Below are 14,052 nucleotides of genomic sequence, written 5' to 3'. Positions count from 1 at the left end.
GGGTACAAATCCAAACATGGCAAATGGTGAAATTTAAATTCAGTAAAGCATATAGAGTAAGGTGCTAGCCTAATGGTGACTATGTAATCACTGTTGATTATCGTAAAAAAATTGATTCAGTAATGAGAGATGGAAATCTGCCATCCATCCCTGATCTGGTCCAAATGTTACTCCAGATCCACAGCAATGTGTTTGATCCATCACTGCCCCCAGCGCAATTAGTGATGGGCAATAAATGCTGGTTTAGCCAGCGATGTCCTCATGAACAAATGACAAAAGCTCAATTACCCCAGCCATTGGTCCTCAGGGCAGAAGGTATGGTGCACCTTCCCCACGAGGAGACTGTGTAGTGCCAGAAGGTACCCAGTGGGAGGGGAAACCATACACATGCACACACACCCTCAGAAATCTTCTCTTAGGATACTCTATAAGCAGCCGTGCCATCCACCTCCATCGTGCCTGCTCCCCTCTCCCCCAGCCCTTGGAACTTCATGCTGGAGAGTGTCCACTTGCCTCCGGCATTGCCTGGGTCATCCAGAGGTAAACATCTCTGGGATTGGCTGAGCAAACCTCCTAGGCCAGTGGGCTCCAATGTGAAGCAGGGTCCCTCTACCCCTGCCGTGCAACCAGGGACTACATTGAAACATAGTAGGCAGGAGAGAAAAAACATTTTCGACAGCACTTTTGTGATGTTGCAATGTATAAAATACTTATGTTTCTGCAAATGTTAATAGTTTTGCAATATGTCTATTTCTCTGAGTATCTATGTATCCCAGCATGTAACTGTGCCAGTCTGATGCTTAACTCCATGCACACACTGGATGTACCATTGATCAGTGTCTGCACTGAGAGCCTGTTGTACCATGTGGAAGTGATGGGAACAAGGTGTATACAGGTCAATGAGTTCAGCCTTCCCTCTTGGTAAAATATCCCTATTCTTTGTTTCAGATCTCCAGCATTCATAATTGTTTGTTTATTTTATTCTCCCTGTTCTGTTCCTGGCCTCTGTGTTGATGCTGGATGAAGTGATCAGCAATGCCTAGGGTTGAGAGGGGGAGAGGTGTTGGACAGCACGGAGGGGGCTATAGGATGGTCAGGAATTAGGGATCCCACAGGGTCTGTGCCCTGTACAGTGTCTGAGGTCCTTGCCCTCTGAAGGGCCTCACTTCAATGGGTCTCACAGCCCCCTGCCTGGCAAGTTGGGACACTTATCCTGCCCACTCTGAGTGCAGTCACTGCCATTTTCCTTCCCGTTGTGCAGGATCGATTTCCAGCATGATGGAAGATGATAGCAAGAGCTTTTTGGGCAGTGAGTTCCAGACTCTGCCTCTTTGTTTCGCAGAGGAAGCAAACCTCCTAATCCCCTTCCTGGCTGCCTTCTTATGAAAGCTACCCCCCTCCATAAGCTTCACATTTCACCAATTCCCCCATCTAACCAGTCCAAATGAGACTGTATCTGCCTATCCTTCCACGTGGGCCTCAGTATATGAAGTGCCTGTGCCAGGTGTGGTCAGATACTGTCCCCTCCTTGAGGTCAGGCCATTCCTGTTTGTGGACAGACCCCTCCCTTACTCCTGCATGACTCCGCATCTCCCCACCCCACCCCATCCCAGCTATGTTCTACTGTAGCCCCCTTCTTCATGGATTGTCATCCCCTTTCCCTCCTGACCCTGCAGCCATAAGCCTTGAGAAGCAAGTTCAAAAGAGCTGTCTCCTCAGCTGCAGCTGCCTCACATCCACCACGCCCTCCCACCCTTTTCTCCTCGGTTTCTGAGGCTACAAGCCAGACAGAACCGGATTGACACCCGGCCCCAGGAGATGGGAGCTGGGTGACCATTCGTGGAATGTAAAGTAATCATTTGTCATAGAGTTATTGAGCCATAGAGCAAGGGAAGAGACCCTTCAGTCCAACTTGTCCATGCCAACCAGACTTCCCAGCATTTGGCTTGCGATGTGTGGGTGAACTGCAGTCTCCACTCAAATAAAAGCAAAATATTGCATATGCTGGAAATCTGAAGCAAACGCAGAGGATGCTGGAGAAACACAGCAGGTCCACAGTATCTGCGGAGTGAGGAACAAGAGTTTCCCTTTCGATTCAGTATTTTTGAAGAAGAGCCAGACTGGGCTCAAAATGTCAACCCTGTTTCTCTCTTTACAGGTGCCGTCAGATCTATCAAGTTTCTCCAGCATTCTCTGGAATTGTCCTATTGCCTGCCTTTTGTGTAATCTGCCCCTTCTGGACCATAAAACCCAAAATAAATGCGGATGCTGTAAATCAGGAACAAAAACAGAAGTTGCTGGAAAAGCTCAGCAGGTCCGGCAGCATCTGTGCAGAAAAAAAAATCAGAGTTAATGTTTTGAGTCCAGTGACCCTTCTTCAGAACCGAGTTCTGATATTTTCTTCACAGACGCTGCTAGACCTGCTGAGCTTTCCCAGCAATTTCCGTTTTCCTTTTGAACAATATGTGGGTTTCCACCGCGGACAGAGTAGCAACAACCATTTAGAATATCTATTTGAAGGGGAGGTAGCTAACGACAGGTATATTATGAGACCTGGTGGTTAAACAGCGACCAGTGTGAGGGAATGGAGTTGTATGCGTGAGGAACTGTAAGCCACGCCAGCTTTGAGCTGTAGGAGCAGTTTGGCTTGTGACTGCTGTACCATACCTTTGCCAGTGAGGGGCAACAGTGGGTTACCGATACTTGTCCAGGTGCACAAAGATGGCACAGGCCCAAGGGATTCCGTTCTTTCGATGGATGGTCACTTTGTGGAGAGTTATTCTAGGTACAGCATGTGGTGGATGGTGATAGAATCAAAATGTGGGACGCCATTGGGGTGGGGTAAGTATTTAAGGAGGTATATTTTGTAAGATAGAGCAAAAAATCTTGCTAGGCCTTGCTGTAAGAATCCCTCCAAAAGATCAATTCAAATTGCACTTAGCCAAAAAAAAATGGCCAGGATGAGCTGTATCCCAGGCTCCTCAGACATAACCATTCTACAATCCTTGAATACTTTGACTCTGAAGTTGGAAAATTGAACAGGGTTGGGGTCCATCTTGTGGGTCATGTGAATGATCTACCTTGACGATACATTACAACCTGTTAGAAAAGTGCTGATGTGCCTAGAAATTACTGAGTGAAAAACATGTTCCAATATCAATTATCCATACCATGAATTTCCACTGGACTGATTTGGCTTGGGCTGGAACAGAAATTACAAACTCCCACAAAAAAAATTTCTTCTGCATGCTGTTCTTGAAGCCTGCATGGTTTTAAAGCTTTTTTAAAAATTCGTTCACAGGAATGAACTTTAGCTTTACTGGTCAGGCCAGCATTTATTGCCCAAGCTTAATTGCCCAGGGGACAATGAGTCAACCACCATTGCAGTGGGTCTGGAGCCGTATGTTGGCCAGACCAGGTAAGGATGGTGGTTTCCTTCCCTAAAGGGCATTAGTGAACCAGATGGGTTTTTACAACAACCAACAATGGATTCATGGCCATCGTTCGGCTCGTAATGCCAGATTATGCCAGATGCTGCAGCCTGGGCCAGATTTCGAGCAGAAAATTGAAGAAGCATGTCGGTCTTTATCACTAACCACTTGGAGCACAACAATAAAGAGCACATCTGGAATATTCTGTGCATGCTCAGGACAATGATTTTGTGATACAAATGCCAAAGGGATTTGTGGATAGCACATGAAAATGGCACTGAGGCAAATGATCAATCTAAAAGATGATACAAGTTTCAGGAGCTGGGCCCATATCTAAATACAACACTTCTCCCCCTGCCCCCAATTTCCCTATAGCTTTTTCAGTTACAAGTAATCTTTAAGGTCTATACTTAAGGCCAAAATGCATCCATTATTTTTGACAGGTGAACATTTTTAGCTGTATTACCTGTTCTGGAAGTTTGATACTTGGCTCCTTCGGAGTCTTTCTCATAGAGGACGCCATGAGCTTGAATACTGTACATGTGGCTCGCGTTGTTCCAGAATGTCACCTTGATCCTATCTCCAACTTCTGCTTTAATGACAGGTCCTACAGAGAGAAACATGGTTACAGTTAGCAGTTTCTTCCTACAGATTACATGATAAAAGAGCCGATAGTATCTTGCCCTGAAGATGACTGAGACCATAAAGCATGTTGGATATAATTCTGCATCTTCAAACAAAGGGTCAAATTCCAGTCGATGACAATGGGCAAATGCTTTTGACAAACTCATCTCACTCACTTGGTGCAGATGGACCTGCAAGTAGTAATATAATGTAGGAAAATGTGATGTTGGAAGGGACAGCAAAAGAACAGAGTGTTATTTAAATTAAGAGAAAACTGCAGAAAGCTGCAACACAATGGAACTTAGGGGAACTTGTGCACAAAAGAGAGAAAGCTAGCACACAGGTGCAGCGGGTAATCAGGAAAGCTAATGGAATGCTGACCATTATTTCAAGGGGGTTGGTGTATAAGGCTGGTAAAACCACATCTGGAGAACTGGATAACAAAGTGTGAGGCTGGATGAACACAGCAGGCCAAGCAGCATCTCAGGAGCACAAAAGCTGACGTTTCGTGCCTAGACCCTTCATCAGTCTAGGCCCGAAACATCAGCTTATGTGTTCTTGAGATGCTTCTTGGCCTGCTATGTTCATCAAGCTTCACACTTTGTTATCTTGGATTCTCCAGCATCTGCAGTTCCCATTATCTCTGGAGAACTGGAAACAGTTTTGGTCCCTTTATCTAAGAAAAGATGTTATTTCATGGCAGCAATTCGGAGTAGGTTCACTAGGATGATCCTTGGTATGGAGGAATTGTCTTATGAGCAGGAGTTAAACAGGTTGGGAATCTACTCACTGGAGTTTAGAAGAATGAGAGGTGATCTCATTGAAACATATAGAATTCTTAACGGCTATGACAGAGTAAATGCTGAGAGGATGTTTCCCCTCATGGGAGAGTCTAGGACCAGAGGGCATAGTTTCAGAATAAAGGGGCACCAATTTAAAACTGAGATGAGGAGGAATTTCTTTTCTCAGAGGGTTGTGAGTCTTTGGAACTCCTTACCACAGAGAGCTATGGGGACAGAGCCATTGTGTATATTTAAGGCTGAACTAGATGATCCTTGATCATTCGGTGAATCGAGGGATATAGGGGAAGAGTAGAAAAGTGGACAAAAAGAATGTCAGATTAGCCATGATCCTATTGAATAGCAGAACAGGCTATAGGGGGTGAATGGCCTTATCCTGCTCCTATTTCTTATGGTCTTATGGTCTTATACAATGCTTTAGAGCAGGAAGTCTAGGACTTTAACCCAGTGACACTTAAAGAATTTGGTGATTATGGTGAGTGGTTTGGAGAAGAATTTGCAGATCGTGATGTTCCCATGTATCTGCTGCCTTTGTCCTTCTGGATGAAAGTGGCTGCAGGGTAGAGTCTTGGTGCATTTCTGCAATGCGTCTTATAAATAGTACACACTGCTGCTACTGAGCGCCGATGGTGGAGGGAGTGAAAGATCTTGGATGTGGTGCCAATCAAGTGGGCTGCTTTTTCCTAGATGGTGTCAAGATCTTGAGTATTTTTGGAGCTGTAGGCATCCAGCCAAAGGGGGACAATTCCACCACATTTCTTTGAGAAGATGGGCAGGCTCTTGGGAGTCAGGAAGTGAGTTGTTTCAAGTGAGCTATGTCCAACCAGGAAATCATCTGTGAAGTAATTCATTCCCTACCAGTGATTGTCATAAGCTTCCCAATCAGAGATAACAAACTGTGGAGCTGGATAAACACATCAGGCCAAGCAGCATCTTAGGAGCACAAAAGCTGACGTTTCAGGCCTAGACTGAAGGGTCTAGGCTCGAAACGTCAGCTTTTGTGCTCCTAAGATGCTGCTTGGCCTGTTGTGTTCATCCAGCTCCACACTTTGTTATCTCGGATTCTCCAGCCTCTGCAGTTCCCATTATCTCTGATACAACTTCCCAATCAGAGTTGACGTTCTAATTAAAGTATAGGCTAATCTAGGAAATTAGTATTGCCAAGTGAATACTAAATCTACACTGCTCCATTGTATGAAGTGACTGAAAAGCCTTCAGCTCTGATGAACTCTGTTTCTCTCCCTGTAACTGGGCTTTTCCAGCATCCAACATTTCAAAGAATGTTTGCATGATTTGCACAGTGAATGACGTGGCAAAAGAGCTGCTTGTACTTGGGCTAAGGGTATCAGAAGTCATTAAAGGGCTTAAATAAATGGTTTGTTTTGTTTTGAATGGTGAAGAAAGTTGGCCCAATTGATTGATTGATTAATTTATAGTCACTTGTATGAAAGTACAGTGAAACGCTTTATTTACGAGCAGTACAGGCAGATCATAAACTAGTCTCCCTGTTTATCTTAACTACCATCTCTTGAAGTGTTCCTTGGGCAATACAGCATGCGTGGAACAGGAGTTTTCGCCAACAGCGCCAGTGTTTCCACTAAGAAGTTATATCATTGCACATTGCTCTTCTTTCTTTGTAATCAGCCTGTCTGCTGGGTCTCATGTTGTTAGGGCCCCACATTGTGTGATGCTATGTATAGTGAGCACTACAGGCATTAGGCTTACTAACCTGTAGTATTTCAAGCACCAAGGCTCCTATCAGAGGACCCAGTATGTTGTAAATCCACGTGAGACATGTTTAACTGTTGGGTATTTCTATTCAAAAACCAGTTTAGAGTTAAAGAGGTGAGTGAAGGGGAATCTTACTTTGTTAGAGCCTGTCAGAATTACGTTTTAATACAGAAGCGTGGCTTACTATCAAAGAGAAGATCAGAAAATGTGGAAAGGTCCAGGTAACATCACAGGTAGTGATGGGAAAACACTAATTGAATAGTATGGCTTTGCATGTAACTGTAAAATAGGTGAGATGAATTTGGCAACCTCTTCTTCACCATGGACGTCCAGTCCCTATACACCTGTATTCCTCATGCAGATGGCCTCAAGGCCCTCCGCTTCTTCCTGTCCCGCAGGCCCGACCAGTCCCCCTCCACCGACACCCTCATCCGCCTAGCCGAACTCGTCCTCACACTCAACAACTTCTCTTTTGACTCCTCCCACTTCCTACAGACTAAGGGGGTGGCCATGGGCACCCGCATGGGCCCCAGCTATGCCTGCCTCTTTGTAGGTTAAGTGGAACAGTCCCTCTTCCACACCTACACAGGCCCCAAACCCCACCTCTTCCTCCGTTACATTGATGACTGTATCGGCGCCGCCTCTTGCTCCCCAGAGGAGCTTGAACAGTTCATCCACTTCACCAACACCTTCCACCCCAACCTCCAGTTCACCTGGGCCATCTCCAGCACATCCCTCACCTTCCTGGACCTCTCAGTCTCCATCTCAGGCAACCAGCTTGTAACTGATGTCCATTTCAAGCCCACCGACTCCCACAGCTACCTAGAATACACCTCCTCCCACCCACCCTCCTGCAAAAATTCCATCCCCTATTCCCAATTCCTCTGCCTCCGCTGCATCTGCTCCCACGATAAGACATTCCACTCCCGCACATCCCAGATGTCCAAATTCTTCAAGGACCGCAACTTTCCCCCCACAGTAATCGAGAACGCCCTCGACCGCGTCACCCGTATTTCCCGCAACACGTCTCTCACACCCCGCCCCCGCCACAACCGCCCAAAGAGGATCCCCCTCGTTCTCACACACCACCCCACCAACCTCCGGATACAACGCATCATCCTCTGACACTTCCGCCATCTACAATCTGACCCCACCACCCAAGGCATTTTTCCATCCCCACCCCTGTCTGCTTTCCGGAGAGACCACTCTCTCCATGACTCCCTTGTTCGCTCCACACTGCCCTCCAACCCCACCACACCCAGCACCTTCCCCTGCAACCGCAGGAAATGCTACACTTGCCCCCACACCTCACCCCTATCCCAGGCCCCAAGATGACATTCCACATTAAGCAGAGGTTCACCTGCACATCTGCCAATGTGGTACACTGCATCCACTGTACCCGGTGTGGCTTCCTCTACATTGGGGAAACCAAGCGGAGGCTTGGAGACCGCTTTGCAGAACACCTCCGCTCAGTTCGCAACAAACTACTGCACCTCCCAGTCACAAACCATTTCCACTCCCCCTCCCATTCTTCGGATGACGTGTCCATCATGGGCCTCCTGCAGTGCCACAATGATGCCACCCGAAGGTTGCAGGAACAGCAACTCATATTCCGCCTGGGAACCCTGCAGCCTAATGGTATCAATGTGGACTTCACCAGTTTCAAAATCTCCCCTTCCCCTACTGCATCCCTAAACCAGCCCAGTTCGTCCCCTCCCCCCACTGCACCACACAACCAGCCCAGCTCCTCCACTCCACCCACTGCATCCCAAAACCAGTCCAACCTGTCTCCGCCTCCCTAACCTGTTCTTCCTCTCGCCCATCCCTTCCTCCCACCCCAAGCCGCACCCCCATCTACCTACAAACCTCATCCCACCTCCTTGACCTGTCCGTCTTCCCTGGACTGACCTATCCCCTCCCTACCTCCCCACCTATACTCTCCTCTCCACCTATCTTCTTTTCTCTCCATCTTCGGTCCGCCTCCCCCTCTCTCCCTATTTATTCCAGAACCCTCACCCCATCCCCCTCTCTGATGAAGGGTCTAGGCCCGAAACGTCAGCTTTTGTGCTCCTGAGATGCTGCTTGGCCTGCTGTGTTCATCCAGCCTCACATTTTGTTGTCTCTCTCTTCTACATCTCTCCCCTGCTTTTATCTATGATGACTTCAGTAAAGCTGAAAATCAGGCTGGATGTAAAACACTGATCCTGTGGCATGAAGTCAAGATCTACTCATTTTGCCTCCCTTATATTGGTTGACTGATTTATTGTTGTGACATGTACCAAGACACAGTAAAATATATTGTTTTGATTGCCATATAGGCAGATCTTCCCACACAAACTGCAACCGAGTAGCAGAACCTCGTGCAGAATATAGTGTTACAGCTACACAGAAGGTGCAGAGAGAGAAAGAGATCAGAATTGACATTTGACAGGTCCTTTCAAAAGTCTAATAACTGAAGGGAAGAACTTCCCCTTGTACTTTTTTATACATTTGTACAAACATTTATATTTTCTCCTCGATGGAAGACAGTGGAAGAGAGTATAACAGGAGTGGGAGGGGTGTTTGATGATGTTGGTTGCTTTCCCGAGACAGTGGGAAGTATAGACAGAGTCAATGGATGGGAGAACAGTAACAGATTCTGAAAGTTTGTTATATGGTAAAATATATTTCTTATCTGAATGGAATAACAGACTAGAGCAATTGAAGAAGTTTCTCAATATAATCCTTACCGAGTATTCCAAGATGCTGTTCCTGTTGTGTCCGCTGCTTCTGCCTTCTAAAAGTGTCATCTGTGTATTCTCTGTAAACAGCCTTTTTGTATTTACCTCCAATTCTTTTCTCTCCTCTTTCAAAAAATACAACAGAATCTCTGCAGGTACAAGAACATAGTGCACTTGATGAAGATTACACTATGCCCACCACAATTAACATTGTTTTTTAGCCCACTCTTCTTTCTGCTCAGTCAAGCAGTTTTCCCGAGGAGAAGTCTAGTAATATGAGGATCATCAGTTCAGCTCAATCAACAGGGACAATGGGGATTTAGATTCCTCTTCATACTTTGTTTTAATTATGCATGGGATGTGGACTTCTCTGGCTAGACCAGCAGTTACCTCCTGGTCCTAACTGCCTGTGATAAGACAGTGGTGAGCTGCATTACTGAGCTGATGCTGTCTAATTAGTATTGGTGTCACTCTGCACTGGAATACAATTGTCCAACCAAACATTGGCAGATGGAAAATATCACACCTGCTCAAGTTACCCTAGTTTGGCAGAAGACCATGCGGCCACACAAACAATATTGTGGTTCCCAAAACAAAACAAAAGTTGCTGGAAAAGCCCAGCAGATCTGGCAGCATCTGTGAAGGGAAAAAACAGAGTTAACTCCAGTTCTGAGGAAGGGCCACCGGACCTGAAATGTTAACTCTGTTTTTTCCTTCACAAATGTTGCCAGACTTGCTGGGTTTTTCCAGCAATTTTGTTTTTGCTCCTGATTCACAGTTCTTTAGGTTTTTATTATGCTTTCCAGAGCTGTTTGCCAGTGAAGGAACCTGCTAGCAATGGGGATCTGAGATAATAAAGTGTGAAGCTGGATGAACACAGCAGGTGAAGCAGCATCTCAGGAGCACAAAAGCTGACGTTTCGGGCCCAGACCCTTCATCAGAGAGGGGGATGGGGAGAGGGTTCTGGAATAAATAGGGAGAGAGGGGGAGGCGGACCTAAGATGGAAAGAAAAGAAGATAGGTGGAGAGTTGCAGTGGGAGAGATTCCCTGAGATTGGTCCAGAGGAAGGAGGGTAACTTCTTCAGGTTAGGTATCCCTTGTGAACGTTAATGACCTGACCAACCACACTTGTGTGCTCTGAGGCATGAGTCTTTGAATGCTGCCCCAGGGAAGACTAGGTTTATTGTCTCCAAGAAATATTCTATGATTCTAAGAAACATGTCCCAATGTATTCAACCCATTATCATAGCTCAAGTCCAGAAATTTGACCACAGATTGACATTTTCTCCTGGCCTGGCTACTGCTCTTGCATGCATGTACACAATGCCTTCATGCAACGTACCCATGTGGACTGTCTAAAGGCTTTGCTGTGAATTGGTCCAAACCAGATGGTGCATAGTCCCAGATGATTTCCTCTGCAGCAATGTAATAACGTCTTTCTTTTCCGTCACTTGTAGCCTTTTTGGTTTCTTTCTCATACTCTACAACCTCAAATAAGGCTTGCATTCCAGCTGTAACCATAAAAATAATCACCATTATTATCAGGTATTAGAACAGAATAGCGAGTGGATGCGTATCTAAATCAGAAGGCCAAAGGTCTGAGTCTTGTGCTGAACATACTTGGTAAGGCGAGTCTAAATTACAGCCTCAAAATACTGGTATTTGGGCTGTTCTCATCTAAACGGGGTATCCACTGATTCTTTGGCACAATTTCTGCCTTGGAGACAGTGGTGTTGGACTCGGTTGTTATTGGAGTTAGGCCTAAGTTAGGGGACACAGAAATTCTGATTCAAAATACCGGACCAAAGACCAGTAGACTACTGGTGTCCAATAGGTATGGGGTCCTGAACCTATTGTGTGCTCCAGAATGAATAATTCAAAACTATAGTAAATGGTAAATCTGGTCCTGTCAGACTAAGGGTGTACACATATTGCTTCAGTACCTGACAAGAGCTCAACCCAAAATGTTTGTTGTATAGTTTATCATCCAGCCCTGTAGACAATAATAGTCCAGTGGGTTGGGGTTAAGGGTCAATTTGAACATTGTGTACAATTCTCTGGTTTGATCATTTGTGCAGAGATACAGGTGACTCAAAGATCTCTATCAACTCAAACTGAGATTCATGCTTCTAATTACCTGTTCTAGTTTTCTCAGATCAGGGAGACTAGAAAAAGAGGGTCAAACTTTCAAATTAAAGCTAAATTATTTGAACAAAAAGAGACTGGAAATTTGCATTTCTATTTCCCCCATTGAATAACTTTCAAGTTAGGTAAAGTTATCTAGGAGTACGATCAAATATGGAGAATGGTGGAATTTTACACATTCCCATTCCTCTTCTGAGACCCTTCAGGCATAAAAAATAAATGCGGAGAAATAAAGCCACCAAGAGTAAGGATAAAATAAAAAGCCTTTCCAACCTTCTATATGATCATTGACTTGACAGCTGAGCAGCCATGTTCCTGGATTCTTGGGCACCATTACAGCAGTGACAAATGTGGCAGGAAATAGGCTGATGGTATCAACATGCTGATGCCTATCGATCAGAGACTGCCCGTGGAAATAGGCAGAGTGTATGTCCACCTCATTTCCCATTCCAAACAGATACCAGATGACTTTGTCCCCAGTGAACATAGTGAGGCCAGGGAGGTTTCCGTAGACATATCCATTAATGGCTGCAAAAAGATACACAGTGTAATGCCTTTAAAATTAAATACTGATTTTGATATTGATCCATCAGCAACATCAATGCTTTATTAAGCTTGTGCTATTGCCCACAACTCCAAAATCCCATCACTACTCCTCCCAACAAAGCACCTCCACTCTTTACTCCATTTTTTCTGCCCTGTTTGGTTTTCCCAATCTGTACAATAGCCCCAATATGCATCTAACCCAACCTCAGTGCAAAATAGCAACAGTTTCTCCTAGCATTTGCCAACTACTGCGCAGGGGAGGATCTGAAGGACTGAACCACAAGGATTCCTTTCACATTGCGGGGACTCTGCACAGTACCCCATCCACATCTTTGCTGAGGAATAACTTGTTGCAACTAGTGACCACTTAAGGCATATCTTTCATCACATCTATCATGGCTCAGCATCCAACTCAGTACCCTGTTCCTGATTTGGCCACATACCCTCTGACCTTTTTAGCGCTAAGAACTATATCCAACACCTTCTTGAAAACATTCAGTGTTTTGGTAAAGAACTCCACAGGCTTATCACTCTCTGGGTGAAGAAATTTCTCCTCATCAAAGTCCTAAAAGACTAACTGAATGCACATGTTAACTTTAAGAGAATCCTGAACTAGGAATCCCAAGTCCCTTTGTACTATTTATTTCCAAAGCTTTTCCCCACTTAGAAAATACTCTATGTTTCTATTCTTCCTACCAAAGTGTATAATCTCACCCATTTCCATGTTGTAATCCATCTGCCATGTCTTTGTCCAAACTCCTAGATTGTCCAATTCCATCTGTGCCCTCCTGCTTCCTCAACTCCCTCCACCTTTATTTCATTCATTTGTGGGATGTGGGTGTCGCTGACTGGCCAGTATTTCTTGCCCAACCCTATTTGCCCCCTTGAGAAGGTGGGGGTGAGCTGCCTTCTTGAGCCACTGCAATCCTCTTGCTGTGGGTTGACCCACAATGCTATTAGGGAGGGATTTCCAGGATTTTGACCCAGCGACAGTGAAGGAACGACGATATATTTCCAAGTCAAGATGGTGATTGACTTGGAGGGGAACTTGGATGTGGTGGTGTTCCTATATATCTGCTGCTCTTGTCCTTCTAGATGGAAGTGGTCATGGGTTTGGAAGGTGTTGTCTGAGGATCTTTGGTGAATTTCTGCAGTGCATCTTGTAGACAGTACGCACTGTTGCTATTGAGCATCGGTAGTGAAGGGAGTGAGTGAGTGACACCTATGTGTCCTTTGCAAACCTTAGCAACAATGGTGAATGGTAGGGCCTTAAGGAGTTCAGGCACACAGTTCTCTGAAAGCGACAGGTAGACAAGGCGGTGAAGAAAGCTTTTGGCACACTCCAATAGTCAGCAGCTACCATCCTGAAAACACACTTTTATCCCCTACTCCCTGCCTTATGCCAGTCAGTCAATTCTCTATCCATGCCAATACCTTGCCCTTAACACCATCGGCTCCTATCTTATTGAGCAGCCTCCTGTGTGGTACGTTGTCTAAGGCCTTCTGGAAATTCAAATAGGTCATGCCCACTGAGCCTCCTTTGTCTAACTTGCCCATTATCTCTTCAAAGAATTCTAACAGATTGATGAAGCCATGCTGACTCAGCCCTATTTTAGAATGCACTTCCAAGTACTCTGCAATCTCATCCTTAATAATGGACTCTAAAATCCTACCAAAGACCAACGTATGCTTTCCTATCTTCTGCCTCTGTCCCTTCTTAAACAGGGGCTTTACATTCGACATTTTTCAGTCCTCTAGACCTTCTTTGACTCCAGCGATTCCTGAAAGATCCCCAGCAATGCCTCTCCAATTACCTCAAGCTATATCCGTCAGATCTCTGGGGTGTAATCCATCTGGGCTGGGTGATCCATCCACCTTCAGACCCTTCAGTTTCTGCAGCAACTTCTCCTTAGTGATGGCCACTACACTCATCACTGCCCCCTGACCCTCCTGAGCTCTGATATGCTGCTGGTGTCTTCCACTGTGTAAACTGATGCAGAGTCCCTTTACTACACCTCTGGCCTCATTTCCCAGTGGCCAATGCACTCACTTAC

General features: G+C 45.5%; 1 protein-coding gene across 1 annotated transcript in view; it reads right to left on the bottom strand.

The window, feature by feature from the left end:
- The window catches only part of cp (ceruloplasmin), a 70,078-nt gene that overhangs the window by 33,639 nt on the left and 22,387 nt on the right, over positions 1-14,052 (bottom strand). The window contains exons 5-8 of the mRNA XM_048542636.1: positions 11,726-11,980; positions 10,650-10,818; positions 9,316-9,455; positions 3,898-4,038 (exon numbers count right to left, since the gene is read on the bottom strand). Of these exons, the coding sequence (XP_048398593.1) occupies positions 3,898-4,038; positions 9,316-9,455; positions 10,650-10,818; positions 11,726-11,980 (705 nt within the window). The remainder of the gene's footprint in view (positions 1-3,897; positions 4,039-9,315; positions 9,456-10,649; positions 10,819-11,725; positions 11,981-14,052) is intronic.

This window comes from Stegostoma tigrinum, chromosome 14 (genome assembly GCF_030684315.1).
Source record: "Stegostoma tigrinum isolate sSteTig4 chromosome 14, sSteTig4.hap1, whole genome shotgun sequence".
Taxonomy (NCBI): Eukaryota; Metazoa; Chordata; class Chondrichthyes; order Orectolobiformes; family Stegostomatidae; genus Stegostoma; species Stegostoma tigrinum.
Note: the sequence above shows the minus strand (reverse complement) of the source record. Positions and strands in the feature narration are given on the sequence as shown.